General features: G+C 35.6%; 1 protein-coding gene across 3 annotated transcripts; it reads right to left on the bottom strand.

The window, feature by feature from the left end:
- Nucleotides 1–481: 481 nt before the first annotated feature.
- Nucleotides 482–23,495, bottom strand: LOC131157137 (uncharacterized). 3 transcript variants are annotated; one of them, XM_058111048.1, is made up of 5 exons: nt 23,053–23,495; nt 10,592–10,734; nt 2,997–3,181; nt 867–980; nt 482–773 (listed from the first exon to the last, which is right to left on the bottom strand). In XM_058111048.1, exons 1-5 carry the CDS (start codon nt 23,317–23,319, stop codon nt 646–648), a joined length of 837 nt encoding a protein of 278 aa, XP_057967031.1. In that variant the 5' UTR covers nt 23,320–23,495; the 3' UTR covers nt 482–645. The 3 variants fall into 3 exon arrangements, with proteins under 3 accessions (XP_057967031.1, XP_057967032.1, XP_057967029.1); XM_058111049.1 differs by having other exon boundaries at nt 2,997–3,127; nt 23,053–23,420; XM_058111046.1 differs by having other exon boundaries at nt 482–980; nt 23,053–23,449.
- Nucleotides 23,496–24,175: the final 680 nt, after the last annotated feature.

Consider the following 24,175-nt stretch of genomic DNA (forward strand, 5'->3'; position numbering starts at 1 on the left):
ATAGAGTAAGGAATTTTCAGTTACCAATTTTTCGAAAAAAATATTGAAAGAGCAAATTCGACGCTTAAGTAACCTCTCAAACCTTCCTAGTTTATAAAGTAGTTCTCAAACAAACCCTTAGGACTATTCTTTCCAAATTTTGGAGTCAAAATTTATTTTTCAAAGATCGTTTATGATAAGAATTCCTTCTACCTAAAGTAGGGGTAGTGACCCTTACAAATCAATGCATTGATTAGTGCAATGGTTTAATTAATTTGAGCATGTTGTGCCGCAAACAGACAAAACAAGGCGGTGAATAAACAAATATCTTCACGAGAAATGGAAAACTTGCCACACCAGTCTCCGGCGCTGATCCAATTACTTGCTGCAGGGAGCTTTCCGAGCGTGGGGCACAAAGCATTTGGCAAGGCTGAAACTCTCTTCTATCTTCAAAACTTTCTTGGTCATAAAAAGTTTCCCAGCTTCAATCATTATAAGTACATTTGAAAACATAAATGTCAAGCTTAGATTTAGATTTATGTATACTTAAAAAATATTAATATAATTTTTTACTTTGTTCATTCAAATTCATACAAATCAGAAGTCAAGATCTTAACATCAGGCTGCCAAACGCATGATCAGTAACTTTTTAACTTTTCCCTCCTTTCACTTCTTCACCAATACATACATAACAACTCGTTGGCTGTGATAATCTGGATGCCACTCGCCCTGATCCACACGGCCAACCATGAAGTCCTTCATTGCAGCTTCTAAGAAATATTCAAGGACAGCATCTACCACAAAATATATATATATATATATATCAATAACAATAATGTTGAGATATTTGTAAGATGAATGGAATACAACAGAACGGCATTTATTACCATTTCGGAGTTCACCAGCCAGAAATACTGTTGTCTGAGCCCCACAAAGTTGCAACAGTGTAGCTAACAAATCCACTACAGCTCCCTCATTGTAGATTACATCTGAACCCAGCACTGAAATTTTTCAACAAGAAAAGAATCTATAAATAAATTGAGAATGAATGAAGTAGAAAAGGTAAGCACTGGAAGTTGCATAACTGGCCCAAAATGTGTAGGATGGGTCAAATAGAACTCTTTAAAATGGATGGACAAACAAAGCAGCAGAAAATCTGAATCAGGTCAAGAATAGTACAACAAAATATAAGCCGTCAGCCTATCACTTTGTGATCCTCAAACTTCAAACCAACCCAAGGTGTATAATGTTGAAATATTTTCTAAAATATATAATTTTATGGATTTTGAAAGTCTTCTATTTATGAATTTTCTAAAGCATTCATGAGAAGTATTTAATGTTATGTGGGTTTGTCCCACATTGAAAAAAGTGGAAAAGGAAATATCATTAATAAATGATAAGAGATGGAATAATTCCTTAAAGTTGGTTTAGAGAAAGTGTTAGTGTGTACTATAGTGCTCGCATTGTCCCATACACGCACTCGCGCGCATGGCGTGAGCTGTAGGGCGTTAGTGGTGCACAAGCACTTAGCACGCTTGCATCGTTGCGAGATCGTGACCGTTGATCATGATTGGATGACTTAAAATTAATCTTATATTTTTTAAGATCAAGTGGCGCGACTAGGAGACCAAGTGCGAACTGGTCGATGGTACCATCAACTAAACATGAATGAATAATTGATTTTCTAGAATATCTCAACCAAGGCTCGACCAAGTCAACCCCTGGTGCGAGCAAGTCAAATTTGCTTTGCGATTTGAACAGATGCAACCTTTTGAAAAAGGCATAATTCTATCTATTTAAAGAGAAAATTAACTCCACGAAATATACAGAAAATTCATCATTCTCTCCTTTTTCTTACATAAAACTTCCAAAATTAAATCTTTTTCAAATCTGAATTCTATGTTCTGCAGAAATAGAATTCCATAAAATTTATTCAAATTATTCCAAGGGTGTTTGTGATCAGTTTTCGTTCGTGTATAACGAAAATTGATATCAGATTATATTTTGCGCTTCATTGTATCCTGGAAACGTATTTGCTGACTCAAATACACACTGATCTGGTGGGGGCAAATGACGTTTTAGGGAAAATGACATTATAATGTGTCTTGAAGCATTTTCTAATCTGTAATATTTTCCTATCTTATTCTTACATATAAAACCCTACTACCAACGAGTGCCTAAATTATGTAACACAAATCCTAGTTTGGTTAACGGAGAAGCATATATAGATCCATTCTTGAATTCCAAGGGGCACCTTCATTTTGGTGCTTGAGAAATGCACTGCTCTTTACTGTTGATCACCTTATTGAAAAATCATATCACTAGGCAGGACCAAAACATTCGAGTACAAGTGTCAAAGAAATTTCCCAAGTCACTGAAATGTGGCAATTCCATTCTATGATATCAAACATTCCCATCAGCAAGCCTGTTTCCACACAACACGCAAGGTTGGCCCAGCGCACAAGGCTTTTAGCAGGGTCTGGGAAATAAAGCATGGCATACAGCATTACCCATTTATAGGGCGGCTGATTCCCAGTCCCAGGATTCAAACCCTTCCCATTCCCACTGCATTACGCAGAAGATAATTCACCATCACGCCAAATCCAAACTTATTTGCAATAAGAAACCAACCAAAGCAAGCATGACAGAATGGAATCTATCCTTGTAATATGATGATTACATGACCATTTTAACATTCGAAATGCAACACAAAGGTCTATTTACTTGTTAAAGACATTTTTCATATTCTGTTTCCACTTTCCAAATAATTACAAAAATTGCTACATTTTGTTCTCCAGTTTTCCAACATTTATATATATGACTTGGGAAACAATAAAAAGGCTGTTTCCAATTTTTCTCTACAAATGTTGAAAAGCTACAAAACAAGGTGGCACTCTCAGGATTATTTTAAAACTAGATATGGAAAACAAAACTGTTTTCTAGAATTAAAAAGGCCCTAAATACCAATCATTTTTTTTTTTTTTTTTTGTGAACAGGAGACAATGGAGGATTATTACCATAATCAGGCATTGGATCAATCAATGCTGGGTCAGGATCATCTCCCCATATGAGCTCACACACTGTTCCAGAACCTCGCATGTGTCCACATCCCAGATTAGCATCAACATTCTTCTTCAAAAGTCTTACTCTGTCAGGCATATCGGTAAGGACTACTTGAGCACCCAGAAGAGCTGCAATGCAACTGGAGTGAAAAAAAAAGAATAAAATACTTTTTAAGTAAGAAATCATGGACCTGGTCAACAAGTAAATCAGACCAGGGTTCCACACTAGCAGGATTCTAGAAGATTTATCTCATAGAATAATTTTGAGTTCTTCCATGTTGAAGGGCAAGCCCAGTAAAACTGTTAAGATTTGATTAAAAATGAACGACCTAACTTGAATATAGGTCTCTCCCTCTATTTATAATACAAATTTAAATGCATTCTAATGACAATAATACCCTCACTAGCTCTCACTTATTAACATACTAACAAATCAGCAAGCTGCATGTCCGACTTCACATAAGCGGCAGTTGTAATGAGCTTTTACCCAAGTTTCTTCCAAACAAAGTGGCAATCAACTCCAATGTGCTTCGTCCGCTCATGAAAGACCGGGTTGGAGGCAATATGAAGGGCAGCTTCATTATCACACATCAACTTCATAGGCTGAGAATGTAGAAAACCCAATTCTTCCAACATGTTCTTCAACCAAACAAGTTCACAGGTAGTGTGAGCCATAACTCTATATTCTGATTTAGCACTTGACCTTGTCACCACAGTTTGTTTCTTACTTTTCCAAGAAACCAAATTACCACCAACCAAAATACAGTAGTCGGCGGTGGATCTCCAATCGGAAGGTGATCCAGCCCAATCTGCATCTGTATATCCATGTATATAAGCGTGACCCTGATCATGAAATAAAAGACCTCTCCTAGGTACACCTTTGAGATATCTCAAAATGCGAATTACAGCGTCCCAATGACTTGTCCTCGGAGAGTCTAGAAATTGACTCATAACACTTGTTGGAAAAGATATATCCAACCGAGTAACTGTGAGATAATTCAACTTTCCAACAAGTCTTCGGTATTGTCCAAGATTAGGTAGCAAATCACCCATATTCGGCATTAATTTGCTGTTAGGATCCATGGGTGTAACAACCGATTTAGATCCCAACAAGATAGTTTCATCTAACAAATTAAGAACATACTTCCTTTGTGACAAAGCATTTCCGATTCGAGATCTCGATACTTCTATACCCAAGAAGTATTTCAATGGTCTAAAATCTTAGGTCTGAAACTAAGTAGAAAAAGTTTGAGACTCTAGATACCTTTATCATCATCACTTGTAATAATAATATTATCCACATAAACAACAATAAGAATCCTACCTAATGAAGTATGACAATAAAACACAAACTAGTCCACAACACATCGTCGAAGACCAAACTCAAGTACTACAGCCCTGAAACGACCAAACCATGCTCTGGAAGACTCTAAACTAGACACACTAAACCTGACTCCCTCTGAGCAACAAACACAAGTGGTTGCTCCATATAAACCTCCTCCTCAAGGTCACCATGCAAGAAGGCATTTTTTACATCTAACTGATGCAAAGGCCAGTGACAAGTAGTTGCCAAGGAGAAGAACAAACGTATTGATGTAAGTTTGGCAACTAGAGAAAACGTATCACAATAATCCAGACCATATACCAAAGTGTATCCCTTAGCAACAAGACAAGCCTTTAAACAAGTCACAGAACCATCAGGGTTGACTTTCATAGTGTAAACCCAACGACAACCAACCACAGACTTGTCAAAAGGAAGAGGTACCAAGTCCCAAGTACCACTATCATGTAAAGCATTCATCTCTTCAACCATAGCATCCCTCCACCCTAAATGAGCTAAAGCTTCCGAAATAGATTTAGGAAGGACAGTAGATGACAAAGTAGTGACAAAACAATAATAGGAGGGTGATAAGGAGTTATAAGAAACATAGTTGGAAATGGGGGTTGAGTACATATGCGTTTACCTTTACGAACAGCAATAATAGGATCAACATCATAGGAAGTATGGTCATTAGATGAGGAAACCAAAGGCATGGTAGTAAAAGCTAGAGGGAACTCTCTTCCTTGGAACAGCCATCGTGATTACACCTGCAAATTAGGATGATCAAGGTGATGAGAAGGACTCGAACCACATGGAGACTCAGATGGTTGGTTGGACAAGGACAACAACATAGAATATGGAAGATTAGGCAAAAGAAGAGACACATTGAGCTCGGAAGCACTCAATGACTGGGTGCAATAAGGTGTGGACTCAAAGAAGGTAACATTGGCAAAAACAAAGAAGCGATGTAGCACAGGATTATAACAACGATATCCCTTTTAAGTATACGAGTAGCCTAGAGAGACAAATTTTATATTATGAGGATCCAACTTATCCACCCCAGGAGTTAGTTGATGAACAAAGTTCACACACCCAAATATACGAGGAGTAAGTACAACATTACTCCAAAACACTTTAGGTACATGCATTTAATAATGTAAAGTGCGAGTGATTTCAAGGAGATGTCTATTTTTCCATTCTGCAACCCCATTTTGTTGAGGAGTGTGGGCACAGGATGATTGATGAACAAAATCAAACTAAGTCATACAAGTAGTGAATTGTGCACCAAAAAACTCTTTAGCATTATCACTTCAAAGTATTCAAAATGGCAAACCAAATTGAGTCTTTATTTCAGAACAACAACAACAAAACCAAGCCTTAAATCCCACTAGGTGGGGTCGGTTGTATGAATCCTTTTCCGCCAATTTATACGATCATGGACCATTTCTTTTAACAAATTCAGAGCTATTAAATTCTTACTCACTATCTCATTCCAAGTTATTTTAGGTCTACCCCTACCTATTCTACTACCCACCACAGTAACTAACTCACCCTTCCTCACGGGCGCACTATGTGGCATATGTTGCAAGTGCCCAAACCATCTGAGTCGTCCCTCCTTTAACTTATCTTCTATAGGAGCTACACCTAACTTACCGCGAATATGTTCATCCTTAATTTATCTTTCAGTGTTATACCACTCATTCATTTAAGCATTATCATCTCTGCAACTTTTACTTTTTGGATATTCTGTTTTTTCGTCGCCCAACATTCTGATCCAAATAGCATAGCTGGTCTTATAGCCGTCCTATAAAACTTCCTTTTTAATTTTAAAGGTACTCTACAATTACAAAGCACACTTGAAATACTTCTCCGTTTTATCCAACCTGCTTTAACTCTATGTATTACATCATCTTCAATTTCTCTTTCAACTTGCATGATAGATCCAAGGTATCGAAATCTACAAGTGTTATTTATTTCTTCATCATCAAGTTTAGCTTTGTCTCAAATATTTCTCCTCCCATCACTGAAATTACATTTTATATATTCTGTCTTATATCTAATTATCCTAAAATCTCTAGATTCCAAAACTTCTCTCTATAATTCTAACTTAGCCTCTACTCCGCCCCTAATTTCATTAAATCAATACAATATCATTTGCAAACACCATACACCATGGAACCTCATTTTGAATGCTCTTAGTCAGTTGGTCCATCACTAAAGCAAAAAGATAAGAGCTCAAAGCAGATCTTTGATGTACACCTATGGTGATTGGAAATTCTCTAGTTTCTTTATCCATAGTCCTTACACTAGTCATTACTCCATCGTACATATCCTTAATGACATCTAATATACCTATTACCTACTAATATAACTTCCCTAGACACCCTATCATATGCTTTCTCTAAGTCAACAAATGCCATATGCAAGTCACTCTTCTTTTCCCTAAACTTTTCCATTAATCTTCTTAAAAGATATATAGTTTTTGTGGTAGATCTCCTAAACATAAAACCAAATTGATTTTCTAAGACCTTCGTTTCTAGCCTTAATCTTTGTTCAACTACTCTTTCCTACAATTTCATCGTATGATTCATAAGTTTAATTCCACGATAGTTATTACAATTTTGAATCTCCGTTATTTTTGTATATAGGTATTAAAGTGTTTTTCCTCCATTCATCTGGCATTTTCTTAGTTTTTATAATTGTATTAGATAAATTAGTTAACCATATAATTCCGTTATCACCTAAGCATTTCCAAACTTCAATTGGGATGTTATCCGATCCTATAACTTTTTTCATTTTTCATTTTTTTAGTGCAAACTTAACTCGCTAAGTCTAATTTTGCGAAAAAATCTTATATTTTTTAGTCTTTTCCTCATTTGTCAATTCTAAGTTAAGCCTTCTATTTGATTTTCATTAAACAACTTATTAAAGTAACTTCGCCATCTATCTTTTATATCTTTGTCCTTGACCAAGACAATATCATCCACACTTTTTATACATTTTACATTTCCTAAGTCCTTACTCTTCCTTTCTTTAACTTTCTCAAGTTTAAATATATCTCTTTTCCTTCTTTTATATCTAATCTATCATACAAACTATTAAATGATCAATGTTTAGCTTCACTAACGGCCCTTTTTGCATTTTTTCTCACCTCTTTATACTTTTCAAAGTTATCCATGTTTCTAAATTTTTGCCACGTTTTAAACCAAATTTTTTGTCTTTACAGTTTTTTGGACATCTTTATCCCACCACCAACTTTCTTTGCTATTCGAGAATTTCCCCTTGATTCACCTAAAATCTCTTTTGCTATATTAATTTATTTCAGAACAAAAGGCACAAAATACATGAAATAACTCAGAACGATCTTGTATTAAATATAACCAAGTCACTCTTGAATAATCATCCACAAAGGTTACAGAGTACCGAAAACCCAACTTGGACACAACCCTACTAAGACCCCATACATCTGAATGAACATAAAAAGACTTGCAGCCCATTATTGACTCGGGAAGCAAAAGAAACACGATGGTGCTTTCCTAACTGACAAGACTCACAATCAAGACTAGACACAGAACTCTAACTAGGAACAAGACATTTTAACTTTTCCAATGAAGGATGACCTAAGCGACCATGGATTTGGAAAAGGTGTGGCAGCAGTAGTGTAGGCGGTAGAAGGAGATAGTGGCTCAAAGTGATAAGAGTCCACCAACTTCACACCCTCTGCCAATCGTCTTCCTCATCTTCAAATCCTAAATAACCACAAAATCAAGGAAGAATGTCATGGAACAATTCATGGATTTAGTAATTTTGTTAACGGACATAAGAGTGAAAGGAAATTTGGGAATATATAAAACCGACGAAAAAGAAATGGAAGAAGTGGGATTTACAATCCCAATTCCCTTGACTGCAGCAGTGGATCCATCAGCAAGAGTAACACAGGGTAAATTTGCAGGATATTGAAGTGTAGAGAGAAAGCTAGGTATACCAGTGATATAAACAATGGCAGCAAAGTCTATGACCCAAGGACTAGGACGAGAAGTGCTAGATGACAAGCATACAGTGTGCTTACCTGATTGGGCAAAAGATGCAATGGGAAGAGAAGCTTATTGTGACGCTTGATACTAATGGAACTTGAAATACTCTTCCTCTGACATAAAGACCATATGTTGCCCCCCACTCAACCCCAAAGGTGAGGAGTCGGTGGTAGCTGCATTGATTGCCCCCAAAGGTGTGAAGTTAGTGGTGGCTACAATGGTAACACGTGAAGGTTTGCCGTGAGGATCCCAACACTACTCAATACTATGATTATTCCATACACAATGAGTGCACTTGTGATAAGTACCTTTACCTCGTCCGTCTCTACTACCACAACTACTTGAACCACCACGATAACTTTCGAGGTTATATGGTAGAGAACTAGAATCACTCTGTGTAGCAAAGGTTGTCCTCTCAAAGCTAAATGCAAGAATAGGAGAATGCATGCTAAAGGGAGCACGAAGGACATGAGAATAAACATCAACAAATGATGGTAGCTCGGCACTACTAAGTATCTGGGACCGAACTGCCTCAAACTCAGGTCTCAAGCCCGCTAGAACATGAAGAACTATCACCTGCTCCCTCAGCTTGTGCATCTCACAAACATCGGCAGTTATAGCTTGCACGACATTAAGCTCCTCATGAATACGCTTCGTATCTCCAAAATAATCTGCAATGCTCTTATCTCCTTGTTGTAATTGAAATTACTCCTGGGATAAATCATAAATATGCGTAATGTTATTGGAGTAAAGAAGTTTGACAGAATCCCAAACCTCCTTGGACGTATCTAGATGCATACACATCGATGCAAACTGTGGCTCCATCGAATTCCATAAAAGGGAAACAATCAATGCATCTTCCTGAACCGACACGTCTTTTCTCTTCTCATCAGAAGACTCGGATGGGAGCAAGTGGTCAGATTTCCCTAATCCTGCTAAATAAATCCAAATAGCTTTAGACCATTAAACATAGTTCTTTCCATCCAACTTTTGAGTCGTTATTTGCGGTAGTGATGTAGAAAACAAATTTTTGGGATTCATAGATTCCATCCCAAGAAGGTGAGCTTAGTCGCAATGGTAAGGTTATTCAAGGCGTGGAAACGACCTCTTACAAAAATGCAAGGTAAGGCTGCGTACTATAGATCCATTGTGGTCCGCCCCTTCCCCGGACCCCGCATACGCGGGAGCTTTATGCATCAGGCTGCCCTTTTTTTCTTTTTTATAGATTCCATCCCAGCACTCACAAATCAGCAATCACACCAAGAAGAACAATCAAAACTAATCGGGACAATCACAAACTATGTAAAACACCGACAAAACGACGAACAAGGTGAACAACTCACCGATGGATATAGCGCTGCCACAGCACTCACAAATAGCAACCACACCAAAAACAAGAAGAACAATCAATAATCGGAACAATCACAAACCATGTGAAGCACTGACGCAACCACGGACAAGGTGAACAACTCACCAACAGATATAGCACTGCCACAGCCTCACAACTGAACATACAAACGCTGCCACGGCTCTTAAAAACTCACAAGGAAGCCTTCAAAAACCCTGAACAGAAATTAACGGAATACCGCAAGTGCATGGTCAAAAAAGGATGAATTTTTTAGCAAACAACTGGCCTAACAGCTTGATAATATAGTCTAAAGAAGGAATCGGAGCATGGCAGAAGGAAAAAAAAAAAAGTGGCCAGAACTGCTCTCACGCACTGGCGTGTGGGATCAGCCTTGCCAGCATTTGGCCAGCGCATGGGAGGCCCTCCGGCGATGGGGTTTTTTGGGGTGGGTCGTCTTAGGTGGGGGGCGGGAGGTTGATTATGGGTATATGGTTGGTTTGTGATTTAGAATGGAAGAACAGCCGCGGGAATGGTGTTTTCCGGCAATGGCAGAGGGAAATAAGGTTTAGATAGGATCATGCTCTAATACCATGTTAAGATTTGATTAACAATTAATGACCTAACTTGAAGATAGGTCTCTCCCTCTATTTATAATACAAATTTAAATACATTCTAATGACAATAATACCCTCACTAACTCTCACTAATTAACATACTAACACACTCAATAATAATAACACTAAAAGTCATATACAACCTCTAACAAAAACAAAATGATCGATAAATTTCATTAACAAACCATACTAAAATTAAGCAAAGTTAAGATGGACAATGTTCTTGTTATTACCCAACTAATCCACAGCCAGAGCCCAATTCAATGACCTTCCTTCCTTGGAGAAGCAGCATACCAGTGTCCGCAGCATGCTCCAAGAACTTCCCCAGTACAACTCCACTGTCCCACATCACTGCTCCAGTTACTCCAGGTGTGCTCTGCAGTTAAAATAAGTGAAAAAACTATAATAGTAATTGTAATAGTAATAACTCAAAAAATATTCTAATCAACAAAGAGAAAGAAACATCCCCATAGATTCAAAATAATAATAATAATAATATGACCTGTATCCATCCAGACTATACCACAAGAAAAACTTCCCCAATAAAACTGGAAGCTACATGTATTGAAATAGAGAGAGAGAGAGAGAGAGAGAGAGAGAGAGAGAGAGAGAGAGTAAAGAAGAGACGAAGAGGGTAAATAGAAGAGAGACAAGAAGGATCTGGAACAGAGAAATACAGAACAAGAGAGAAGGAAGAAGGAAAGGAGAGGGAGAGTCTACACGAGAGAGAGAGAGAGAGAGTAAAGAAGAGAAGAAGAGGGGAAAATAGATGAGAGACAAGAAAAGACAGAACAGAAGGATCTGGAACAGAGAACGACGGAACAAGAGAGGAGGAAGAAGAAGAAGGAAGAAGGAGAAGAAGCTGGAAAGGGAAGGGAGAGTCTGCAAGAGAAAAGAAGAGGAACTGAACAGGAGATTTGGATTCACTTCTAGAAATGTACTTTTCTGGAAAAAGTACTTATCTAAAAGTAGTGTAAGATTATTTTTATTATAAGTATTTTTCCAAACAAGTACTTTTTTCAAATAAGTACTTATTTAAGTGTAAACCAAACACTAGTTATTAAAATAAGTGCGTAATTTAAGTACTTTTCATAATAAGTACTTATTTTTTTAGACATTCCAAAAAGGGGCTCAATTTGGTAACTGACTAACACATTACAAAAATACTTATACGGCAAAATTACAACTAAAAGCATATAGTTACAAAAGTACTGCAACTAAAACATAAAATTACAAAATAACCTCAAAGTACTTAAAAGTTAAAATACTGAAAATAAACTTAAATTAACTAATTTCTAAAATAATCAGAATTTTTCTCAAACTAAAATAAAAATCCTAGCTACAGTATAAATATCTAAAGTTCTCCTTCAGAGTTCAGTGGTTCTGCATCACTAAGCTTATAAATTCTGATACAAAATCTTTCTTTGTTAAAATTCTGCATTATAATCAATGAATCCATGCCCAGCTACACAAGGTCATCATCAAATCCTTAACTGTGGCACATACTAGATATTCCAATATATCCAGCCGCACAAGGTCACAGGTACACCTGACACAAGGTGCAAGACATATGAAGCAAGCACTTTATCAAAAATCTTATCAATATTAAAATCTACACGTGCACACAAATTACTTAATTAGAAGTCATTTATCCTTTTAATTCATTTACTTAAGATTTCACATCTAAATAAAAAAACACACCTTCCATTTGAATACAATAAAAATTCTTTAAAAATATAGTTTCCAATGACTGAGAAGTCAACTCTCCCTTCCAAGAACAAAATTGAAAATTTTAAAAATAGTCTAATCTACCCCTTTAAGTTTGGCGACATTTTCTCATATGAAAGATCAAGAAAATTAACTAAAAATGACTATAGTTTTAAATGCCAAGAAAAAATTATATCAAACATGGTCTTTAAGAACTCACTTGAATTTCGATCAAACATAAAAGTCTCACTTAATCAACAACACATTCACTTGCCCTAAGGCCCCTAACCTGATTTGATATGTTCCCAAATACGTAAAGCCATGAACTAAGGCAAACCAACTAAGAAAATCATATTTCACACTAAGATAACAAGAAATAAAATCCTAAATTAAAAAAACTTGCATATTTTTAAAATTACTTTTTTTAAAAAAATTATGCTACAATAGTCATAGTCACAAGATATAGCCATGCAGATAATTGTGCCTTTTTCTTTTCTTTTTTCCTCCCTAGATGAGTAATTGAAATAGAAATCAAACAAAAATTGGAAATGCAAGGGGATCTAGTCCTCTACCACTCTGTAACTCTTTATACAATTATTTTAACAAAACGAGCCATTGGATCAATTTTTCTATCCATCAGGATCACACACGCATTTTAACAAGACAAGCCACTAGATCAAATTTTCTATCCATCAGGATCAACACGTCCACAGTAGTCGCAAAGGGTACTTGGAGCCTAGGCACAAGGTGCAAGGCAAGGGCGAGGTGCAATCTATAAACACTTCAGCAGTACAAAAACAACAAACCAAGCTTAAAGTCCCACTAGGTGGATTCTGCTACATGAATCCTTTTACGTCAATTTATACGATCATGGACAATTTCCTTCAACAAATTCAGGGCTATTAAATCCTTACTCATTATCTCATTCCAAGTTATCTTAGGTCTATCCCTACCCCTTCTACTGCCCCTCGCAGTAACTCACTCTTCCTCACTGGGGCACTATGTGGCCTACGTTGCAAGCGCTCAAACCATCTGAGTCATCCCTCCCTTATATTCTACAGGAGCTACGCCTAACTTACCACGAATATGTTCATTTCTTAATTTATCTTTTAACGTTACACCACTTATCCATCTAAGCATTCTCATTCCGACAACTTTTACTTTTTTGATATGCTGTTTCTTAGTAGTCCAACATTCTGATCCATATAGCATAGCTGGTCTTACAATCACTCTATAAATTTTCCTTTCAATTTTAAGAGTGTTTTACAATCACAAAGTATACTTGAAGCACTTTTTCATTTTACCCAACCTACTTTAACTCTATGCATTACACTCTTTACAATTTCACCCTCAACTTGCATAATAGATCCAAGGTATCGAAATCTACTAGTGCTATTGATTTCTTCATCATCAAGTTTAACTTTATCTCCAATATTCCTCCTACTATTACTAGAATTATATTTCATATATTCTGTTTTATTTCTACTTATCCTAAAGTCTCTATATTCTAAAGCTTCTCTCCACAATTCTAACTTAGCATTCGCTCTATTTCACCACCTAGTAGTTATGGAGCCGGGAAATCGATTTGGGTGAGTTGGTCCATTGCGAATTAACCTCAGTGAGTCCACTCCATCTCTAGTTTCATCAATCAAGACAATATCATCTACAAACAACATACACCATGGAATGTCATTTTGGATACTCCTAGTCAATTTATCCATCACTAAAGCAAAAAGATAGGGGCTCAAAGCATATCATTGATGTACACCTATTGTCATTGGAATTTTCTAGTCTCTCCACCTATAGTCCTAACACGTCATTACTCCATCGTACATATCCTTAATAACATCAATCTACCTACTACCTACACCCTTTTTGTCTAAAACCTACCATAGAACTTCCCTAAGTACCCTATCATATGCTTTTCTTTAAGTCAATAAATACCATATGCAAGTCCCTCTTCTTTTCCCCAAACTTTTCCATTAATCTTCTTAAAAGATATATAGCTTCTGTAGTAGATCTCAGAGGCATAAAACCAAATTAATTTTCTGAGACCTTCTTTTCTAGTCTTAAACTTTGTTCAACTACCCTTTTCCACAGTTTCATTGTAACTCATAAGTTTAATTCCATGATAGTTAATACAATTTTGAATATCTACTTTATTTTTATATATAGGTATTAAAATGTTTTTCCTCCATTTGTTTGACATTTTCTTAGTTTTTATAATTGTGTTAAATAAATTAGTTAACCATATAATTTTATTATCACCTAAGCATTTCCAAACTTCAATTGAGATGTTATCCGGCCTTATAGCTTTTCCATTTGTCATCTGTTTTAGTGCAAACTTAACTTCGTTAACTCTGTTCTTGAGAATAAATCTCATATTTTTAGTCTTATTCTCATTTGTCAATTTTAAGTTTAAGTCTTTTGCTTGGTTCTCATTAAGTCTCTAACTAACGTAACTTCGCCATCTTTCTTTTATATCTCTTCCTTAACCAAGACAATAACATCCTCACTTTTTATACACTTTACATTACCTAAGTCCTTACTCTTTCTTTCTCAGCACTAGCAAGTTTAAATATATCTCTTTCCCTTTCTTTTGTTTCTAATCTAACATACAAATTAATAAATAATCTATGTTTAGCTTCAATAACAGCCTTTTTTGCATCTTTTCTCGTCTCTTTATACTTTTCAAAGTTATCTAGGTTTCAACATCTTTGCCATGTTTTATACCAAATTATTTTTTTCTTTGTGGCTTTTTGGACATCTTACTCCCACCACCTTTGATCATTCTATCTTTAAATTTTATTATAATTTCTCCCTTTAGATTCCACCATCTAGTTCTCTTCCACTAGTTTATATTATCCTTTCTCTTCCATATTTTAATACATATATCTAACACTAAAACTATATGTTATGTGGTTAAGCTTTCACCTAGGATAACTTTACAACCCTTACACGATAAACAATCTACCCTTTTAGTTAAGAAAAAATCTATTTAACTTTTATTTTGTCCACTTTTGAATGTTATTAAGTGTTCTTCTCTTTTCCTAAAGCAAGTATTCATTGTAATAAAATCATGACGCAACGAAGTCTAAGATTATCTCTCTAGGCTCATTTTTGTCTCCATATTCATATCCTCCATGTATCCTCTCATAACCTTTATTATCCCTTCCAACGTGTCCATTCAAATCTGCTCCTATGAATATTTTCGCAACTCCTGATATGCCTTGTATAATACTATCCATATCTTCCCAAAATTGTCTCTTATGGTTTTCTGCTAAGCCTACTTGAGGAGCATAAGCACTAATGATACTTATTATCTCTTGTCCTAAGACCATCTTGATTTTTATAATCCTATACCCTACTCTTTTGACATCTACAATGTAATCTTTTAAATTTTTGTCAACAATAATTCCTACCCCATTCTTATGTTTTTCTTTTCTAGCATACCAAAGTTTAAATCCTTATTTATCCATTTCTCTAGCTTTCTCCCCCACCCACTTCGGCAATAATATTTGAATTTAAAATACCAAATAAATGCATAAAAATTATAAGTACCAAGTTCCAAAAGAAACAAGCATAGTTCAATATAAGCACACAAGAGTTCAAGATTCAAACTACCAAAGAAAATGAAATTGCCAAACCTATAGTCCAAAAGCATCAAAACATAGTTCAATATCAAAAGATAAAAGTACAATAAAAGATTTCAAAGTCTAAAATCTATTTGTCCGCATCTATCATCATCAACTAAGTCTACAAAGAGATTATCATAATCTTCTTCTTCATCAAAATTGTCTTCTTAAACATCTTCCTCCTCTTCGTCCTACTCTACACCAGCCTCTTGGATCTCATTCTCATCTATAAGTTCCAATGTTGTAGCCCTAGTAGTGCTAGATGAAGCTCTTCCTCTAGAAGATGATGACACATTTGCACTTATTCTTGACCAAGTACAATGCAAGGGCTCATTTACTCCAACACATATAGCAATAGCACCCCAAGCCAAAGAATCATCTTCAAACATACATTCATCGTTCTCATCGGACTTGTCATCTATCTTACAAATCAACCACTCATTATTATCATCAATATCCTTTAGAATGATGAGATCAATGGTATCACACCTATTGTACCAACGCCTCAAAGTTTGATCATATTTCACAAACTCCAAATCATTCAAGCATGTTTGGGCTAGCGTATTCCTGCTTTTTCTATGAAGCTGCAAGAAGTAAAAAATAACATAGTAAATAATGATTCTAAAAAGTAGTAGTAAACCAAATATTATGTTCTTTAACCCATGATATCCTAGTAAATCACATGTTGGAATATGCTCAAATTTCTTTCACAGCCAATATTCACAGCAAAATTTTGCAAATTGGAGTTGACAATCCAAATGACATCCACCATTTTTCTGTTATTAAATAAACTTCAAATGAATTCCTACTAGCTAAGTAGCTAAAATTGTTTTAAAGAGAAGGAGGTAGTAAAAATGCACGTAAAGACTACCTTACTAGCTAAAACCAAAATAAGTAAAAGTCATGTGCTTTTGTCTTCATGTGCCTCACAGCCATATCAATTCCAAAGAGGCCTTTAGCAGTAGTGTAATTTGCCAATTCATTTTGAAATTTTATCTTGCAATTCAGTCGATTGAACCAACCTTGCAATGCATCTGTACAAACCGGTCATGATTTCTTCATATTGCACAATGTTGGAGTTTGAATAATAAAAACTCTAGGTTCAAGAAGTGTGCAACTGCAAGCAAAAGTTAATGAAGTCGGCATCCCCATCTCCTGTCAATAATTTCAAATGCCTCCAAAAATTTATCCTCTCTCTTGTTGAAAACCCAGCAATTTCAAATGCCTCCAAGAATTTATCTTCTCTCTCATTGAAAACCCTAGCTATGGATTCCTTAGACATATCCATAGCCTCATAATACATCCCATTGCAGGTTTATTTTACCCATCAAGCAAATGAAGTACACAAACAAGTCGGTCTATCAATTTAAGGGTGTAAACAATTGTACTCCAAAAAGGTATGCATCAAAAAATACTAGTTGCTCTTTTGCTAGCCACTTTGTTTGCCCATTTACTAATATTCTAGTCTTCAGAAGTAAACATCTCGCTCAAGTGTATCTAAATGAAGAATGATTATGGTTGCTGCAGATCTTGTCACCGCATGCCTTAATAACTCCTTTCCTCCTATGAATTGCCTCATGAAGTTCACCACACCAATATAGTCATAAATATAACCGTTCAAAAATATTGCCCTTCTCAATGTTGCATGAATTGCAGGTATCTTCCCAATATCAAACCGAGGCAATGGGCAGCACATGATGTCCAATAGCAATGCTTTCAAATGCATTTTCAATGTGCGCCCTAGGGCGCATTTTTTGCCCAAAGCACATCAAGGCGCAAATCCTAAACGGTGCACACATTTTTCGAAGGCATTTTCAATGCGCGTCCTAGGGCGCATTTCTTGGCCGAAGTGCATCAAGGCGCATTTATAAGGCACAAATCCTAAAAGGCACACGATTTTTCCTATGACATGTATGGCCAATAGAAAAAGGTGCACCTTTCATGCCTCGCTGGAAAAAGTGTATGCATAATAGGAATAGTGAAACACGACTTCTCCAGCAACATAAAATGAAAAAAGGAAAATTGATTAGGGCTTGAAGCCCCATTGCTCGTAAATTCAAGACCAAAAACTCAAGGTGGGTTGAGGTACATGCTATTGGATTGATGGGAACTTCAACCTCAACAACTATCAGCCATGAGAGTCAATTTCCTAAGCTTCGTCCTCTTCATCGTCACCATAACAATCTATGTCATCAAAATCAGGCAATAACTCATTTTCCCCCTCTGCTTCTTTGCTCAACATATACTCCTTAATCTACACACTAGCATGAGATGGGCAATTAAGCATTCTTTTACATTTCAGAATCCTCCAAAAATATGGCTTTTTGCCTGGAACACTCCTCCCTTCGTTACTTTACCACAAAAGTTGCAAGTCACATTATTTCTATTTTTTTTATCATCCTAATATGCATAATTCCATGCAAGATCATTCTTCGCAAAGCCTTCTGAATCCATTTAAAGTTTTAAACCATGTTACCCCCTAGCTACAAGGAAAGTATATACTGTACTTTAGAAATAACATAAATAAATTTGAGAAAACGAATACTATAGTTCCAAAAAAATAAAAACTCAATAAAATATGTATATTGCGGTGTAGTTCCAAAAAGTGAATTATATATTCTCTATTGCAATCTCTATCTACCTATCATAAGAAGTACGATTAAAGTCTCTCATTAGTGACCTATTATGAAACCTGGACTGAGAGAGAGGAAGGAAGAAGCTGCAATATCCAAAACCTGCTTGGCTGTTTTTGGTCTCTAATCTTTCACCATTTGACCTAGTAGAGATAGAGATTCGAAGAAGAAGAAGAAGAACTAAGCAGTGAGCACTCAAAAATACTAGTTGTGACTTGAGACCAAGTTTCGAATAAGAAGAAGAAGAAGAAGAAGAACTGAGCAATGAGTACTCGAACATACTAGTCAAGACTTAAGACCGAGTTCAAAGAAGAAGAAGAAGGCTTACCTACTTGAAAAAGCCTCACGTTGGTTTCAACATGTAGAGAGCTCACGCTCAATGAAGACAAAGGCTCTCTAGCTAGCTCAAGTATGCAAAGAACTCAGCCCAGGGCACAAAGTGAAAAACTAAAAATGAGATATTTTTTAAGGCAAAAAAAAGAGTAAAAAGTCAGTACGCTCAAGGAGCACCTCACTGCACCTCTCACCCCCATGCGCCTTTGTGCACTTCGTGCAGGTCACCTTGCCTCAACACTCGAGGTGTCAACCTTGTTGCCTCTTTGCACCTTGCACCTAGGTACACCTCAGGCGCGCTTTTGACTACTATGCACATGCCCAAATATGAGGGGCTTGGATATCGATAAACATTCCATCTTAAGAGATCTCTATAACAAACTTTAAATTTATGCTCTAATAGATTTAATTATTTCCAGTACAATAGGATACAACAACAACAACAAGCCTTAAGTCCCACTAAATGGGGTCGGCTATATGAATCCTTTTCCACCAATTCACATGATCAAGGGCATTTTCCTCATCTAACTTAAGAGCTGTTAAATCCTTCCTCACAACCTCATTCCAAGTTATTTTACATCTATTCCTACCTCTTCTAGTACCATTAACAATAGCTAGCTCACTCCTCCTCACAGGTGTACTACTTGGCCTTCATTTTAAATGTCCAAACCATCTAAGCCGCCCCTCCCTAATCTTATTTTCTATCAGTGCTATTCCTAGCTTGTTGCAAATATGTTCATTCCTTAATTTATCCTTTTAATGTTTTACCACTTATCCATCTTAGTATTCACATTTTGGAAACTTTTACTTTTTAAATATGTTGTTTCCAGTACGATAGGATGACTAAAGAAATTAATTAAAGTGAAACTTGACGTGCATGACCTACATGCAACGAACACTAATCCAAAAGTATGATGAAATTGATAGCACAAACAGTCATGGAGTGGAGTAAAAATATCTAATTTTACACAAGGGGTCAGGAGTGTATGTTTGTATTGCACTTTGGTTCACTTAAGTCAGCAATTTTCCTGATCTCGTGCGATAAATAAGCCTATCGCCTAGCCCTTTTATGCTAGCTAACCCATGTGACACATAATGTAACTAAAGTCAACAAACTGTCTCATTAGCAAAATATGCAGCATTGTCACACCAAAGATGTAGTCTTTGGCAGATGAATCCATTCACTCGTGCCATTGTTTCCCTTGATTGTCAAAAACATAACAAGCAAAACCCCAAGGAAAACTTCACATGCTTGCTGGAAGGTCACTTGAGCATTTTCTAAGCTACCATAAATTTGCTAAATAGTGGCATCTTATTTTCGAATGCACAAAGACTTGTTTGGTACACGAGTGGAAAGGAATAGAATGGAATTGGATTTGTCATATAGTTTTTCATTTCATTCTCCTCCAATCACTTTATTCCAGCATACTGAAAATGGAATAGGATGGGAATAAAATAAAATGAAAATTTGAACGGAGAACGCAAAGAAATAAACAACAACAAAACCAAACCTTAGTCCCACTAGGTGGGGTCGTCTATATGAATCCTTTTTCCGCCAATTTATGCGATCATGGACCATTTCTTTTGATAGATTCAAGGATATTAAATCCATACTCACTATCTCCTCCCAAGTTATTTTAGGTCTACCCCTACCCTTTTTATTGCCCCCCATAGTAACTAAGTCACTCTTCCTCACATGTGCACTGTGTGGCCTATATTGCAAGTGTCCATACCATCTGAGTCGTCCCTCCCTTATCTTATCTTTTATAGAAGCTACACCTAACTTACCACAAATATGTTCATTCCTTAATTTATCTTTCAATGTTATACCACTCATCCATCGAAGCATTCTCATCTCAGCAACTTTTATTTTTTTGGATATTATGTTTCTTCGTCACCCAACATTCTGATCCATATAGCATAGCTAGTCTTATGGCTGTCCTATAAAACTTCCCTTTCAATTTTAATGGTATTCTACGATCACAGAGCACAATTGAAGCACTTCTTCATTTTACACAACCTGCTTTAACTCTATGCATTACATCATGTTCAATTTCTCCTTCAACTTGCATAATAGATCCAAGGTATCGAAATCTACAAGTGCTATTTATTTCTTCATCATCAAGTTTAACTTTATCTCCAACATTCCTCCTATCATTACTAAAATTACATTTCATATATTCTGTCTTATTTCTACTTATCCTAAAGCCTCTAGATTCCAAAACTTCTCTCCATAATTTTAACTCAGCCTCTACTTCGTCCCTAGTTTCATCAATTAATACAATATCATCTACAAACAACATACACCATGGAACCTCCTTTTGAATACTCTTAGTCAATTGGTCCATCACTAAAGCAAAAAGATAAGGACTCAAAGCAAATCCTTGATGTACACCTATGGTGATAGGAAATTCTCTGGTTTCTCCATCTATAGTCCTTACACTAGTCATTACTCCATCATACATATCCTTAATAACATCAGAATACCTACTACATACAGCTTTGTTTTTCTAAAACCCACCATAGGACTTCCCTACGCATCCCATCATATGCTTTTTCAAGGTCAATAAATATCATATGCAAGTCCCTCTTCTTTTCCCTAAATTTTTCCATTAATATTCTTAAAAGATAAATAGCTTATGTGGTAGATCTCCCAAACATAAAACCAAATTGATTTTCTAAGACCTTTGTTTCTAACCTTAATCTTTGTTCAACTACCCTTTCCCATGGTTTCATCGTATGACTCATAAGTTTAATTCTACGATAGTTATTACAATTTTGAATATCTCCTTTATTTTTGTATATAGATATTAAAGTGTTTTTCCTCCATTCATCTGGCATTTTCTTAATTTTTACAATTATATTAAATAAATTAGTTAACCATATAATTTTATTATCACCTAAGCATTTCCAAACTTCAATTGGAATGTTATCTGGTCCCATAGCTTTCCCATTTTTCATCTTTTTTAGTGCAAACTTAACTTCGTTAACTCTAATTTTGCGAATAAATCTCATATTTTTAGTCTTTTCCTTATTTGACAATTTTAAGTTTAAACCTTCTATTTGGTTTTCATTAAACAACTTACTAAAGTAACTTCGCCATTTTTCTTTAATGTCTTTGTCCTTAATGAAGACAATATTATTCTCACTTTTCATACATTTTACATTTCGTAAGTCCTTGCTTTTCCTTTCTCTAGCTTTAGCAAGTTTAAATATATATTTTTCCCCTTCTTTTGTACATAATCTATCATGCAAACTATTAAATGATCTATATTTAGCTTCACTAACGGCCTTTTTTGCATCTTTTCTTGCCTCCTTATATTTTTCAAAGTTATCTCCGTTTCTACATTTTTGCCACGTTTTATACCAAATTCTTTGTCTTTATGATTTTTTGTACATCTTTATCCCACCACCAACTCTCTTTACTATTTGAGAATCTTACCCTTGATTCACCTAAAATCTCTTTTCCTATCTTTATAATAGAGCTAGCTAATCTATTCCAAAAAATATTTGTATCTATCCCATCCTTTACGCTCCAATCCCCATCTTTGATCATTTTATCTTTAAATTTTATTATATTTTCTCCTTTTAGGTTCCACCACTAATTCTTTTACACTGGCTTATTTTATCATTTTTCTTCCATTTTTTAATACATATATCTAACACTAAGACTCTATGTTGTGTGGTTAGGCTTTCACCTGAAATAACTTTACAATCCTTGCATGATAAACGATCTACCCTCCTAGTTAAAAAAAAAAATCTATTTGACTTCTATTTTGTCCACTTTTAAAGGTTATTAAGTGTTCTTCTCTCATCTTAAAGCAAGTATTCATTATACTAAAATCATATGACATAGCGAAGTCTAAAATCATCTCCTCAGACTCAATTTTGTCTCCATATTTATATCCTTTACATATCCTCTCATAATTTTTATTATCTCTTCCAACGTGGTCATTCAGATCTTCTCTTATAAATATTTTCTCAGTCTCTGGTACGCAAAGAAATCAAGTGATAAATTAGATTCCCTTCCATTCGATTCAATTCCATTTCTATGAGCCAACTTGTGGTTAAGAGAATCCTTTCTTCAAATATTTAATCAGTAACTTAAATTAATCTTTATGGTCTAGATCTTTCTTCAAATTTTAAGTGAAGACAGTGCATTTACGGTTGAGTAAGCTCAAATTTTGTAGAATCAATCCTATGCCTTGTCAGGGGAAACACCCAGCAAAACTACACATGGGTTATTTAGCCCAATCAAAGAACCGGTAAAAATCAATTAAGGAAACCAAATCGCCCGCCCACGCATACAAGAGGAAAAACAAAGGATTTAAAAATACTCAATAATAATGAAAGACGAAGATTAAGCTGAAGACTGGAAGTACGTACCAAGGAAGAAGGGGATTGAAGGATGGAGAGGGAATGGCCGCAGGCGTCGAGGTGCAGATGAATGGAGGATTGGCGGGCGAAAGCGTTGGGTTTTGAGAGAGTGGGCTGCTGAATCCCCCACAGCAGCATCGTCTCCTCAGCGGCGGCAGTACATTCTCCATCAATGGCAACCAGCAGCCTTACCAATCCCCCGTAGGATCCTATCTTTACCATTCTCATCTTTTCCTCTTCTTCTTCCTCTACTTCTTCTGCCGGCTCTCCACCCATCGCCGCAACTAGAAAGAGAAAAGACAAGGTTGAGACTGATCCATTTAGCCTTCTCAGAAGACAGAAAGTGAAGGAAATAGAAAAAAGCGGACTGTGTCACTGCGGAGCGGCTTTGAGGACTCCTTACCTTAGAGGCAAAATTGATAAAAATTTGTTAACCATAACCCAATCCACCTGTTTAAACCAACTCATTGCCAATTCATATATTAAATCAATTAAATATGGTTAATTTTTTTTTATTAGTTGATAAATTTAAGATTTTATCTAATTAATATACTAATAATTAATATTTAAATTCATTAATAATCATACGTCCATACTTATTAGGAATCAATTCAATTAGCAAAAGTTCTCCATACTTATTAGAAATCAATTCAATTTGCATAAGTTCTATTTATGGAGACTTAGTTCCACACTCCTAACTCTTGTATTACTAGAAGCGTCTCTAAATCTTTCCCATACCCACATTCAAATTCATGTCCCAATACTCAATTTTTTCATCATCAAAATAAAAACCTCTAAATTTATGTTTTAAAAAAATAAAAATTTATTTATGATTAGTTATTAAATGTTTAACAGTTACCAAATTATAATTTTAAATATAATTTTAATTATTATGTTACAAAATAAATTGTTGCCCATTGGATGGTAAAAAAAAATTATATAAGAAATGGCAATAATGGATTATTCATCATTCATCACAAATTATCTCATATGAACTATCATAAATCCATAATTTTAATAAATCAAATATAGATTGTAATATCCTCAATCGATAATTCGCTTAATCTCACATAAATTATCCAACCTAATCCCTTACCTAATCCGCTTTGTCAGGTATAGTTATTCCTTGGTT

Source organism: Malania oleifera, chromosome 6 (genome assembly GCF_029873635.1).
Source record: "Malania oleifera isolate guangnan ecotype guangnan chromosome 6, ASM2987363v1, whole genome shotgun sequence".
In the NCBI taxonomy this organism is placed as follows: Eukaryota; Viridiplantae; Streptophyta; class Magnoliopsida; order Santalales; family Ximeniaceae; genus Malania; species Malania oleifera.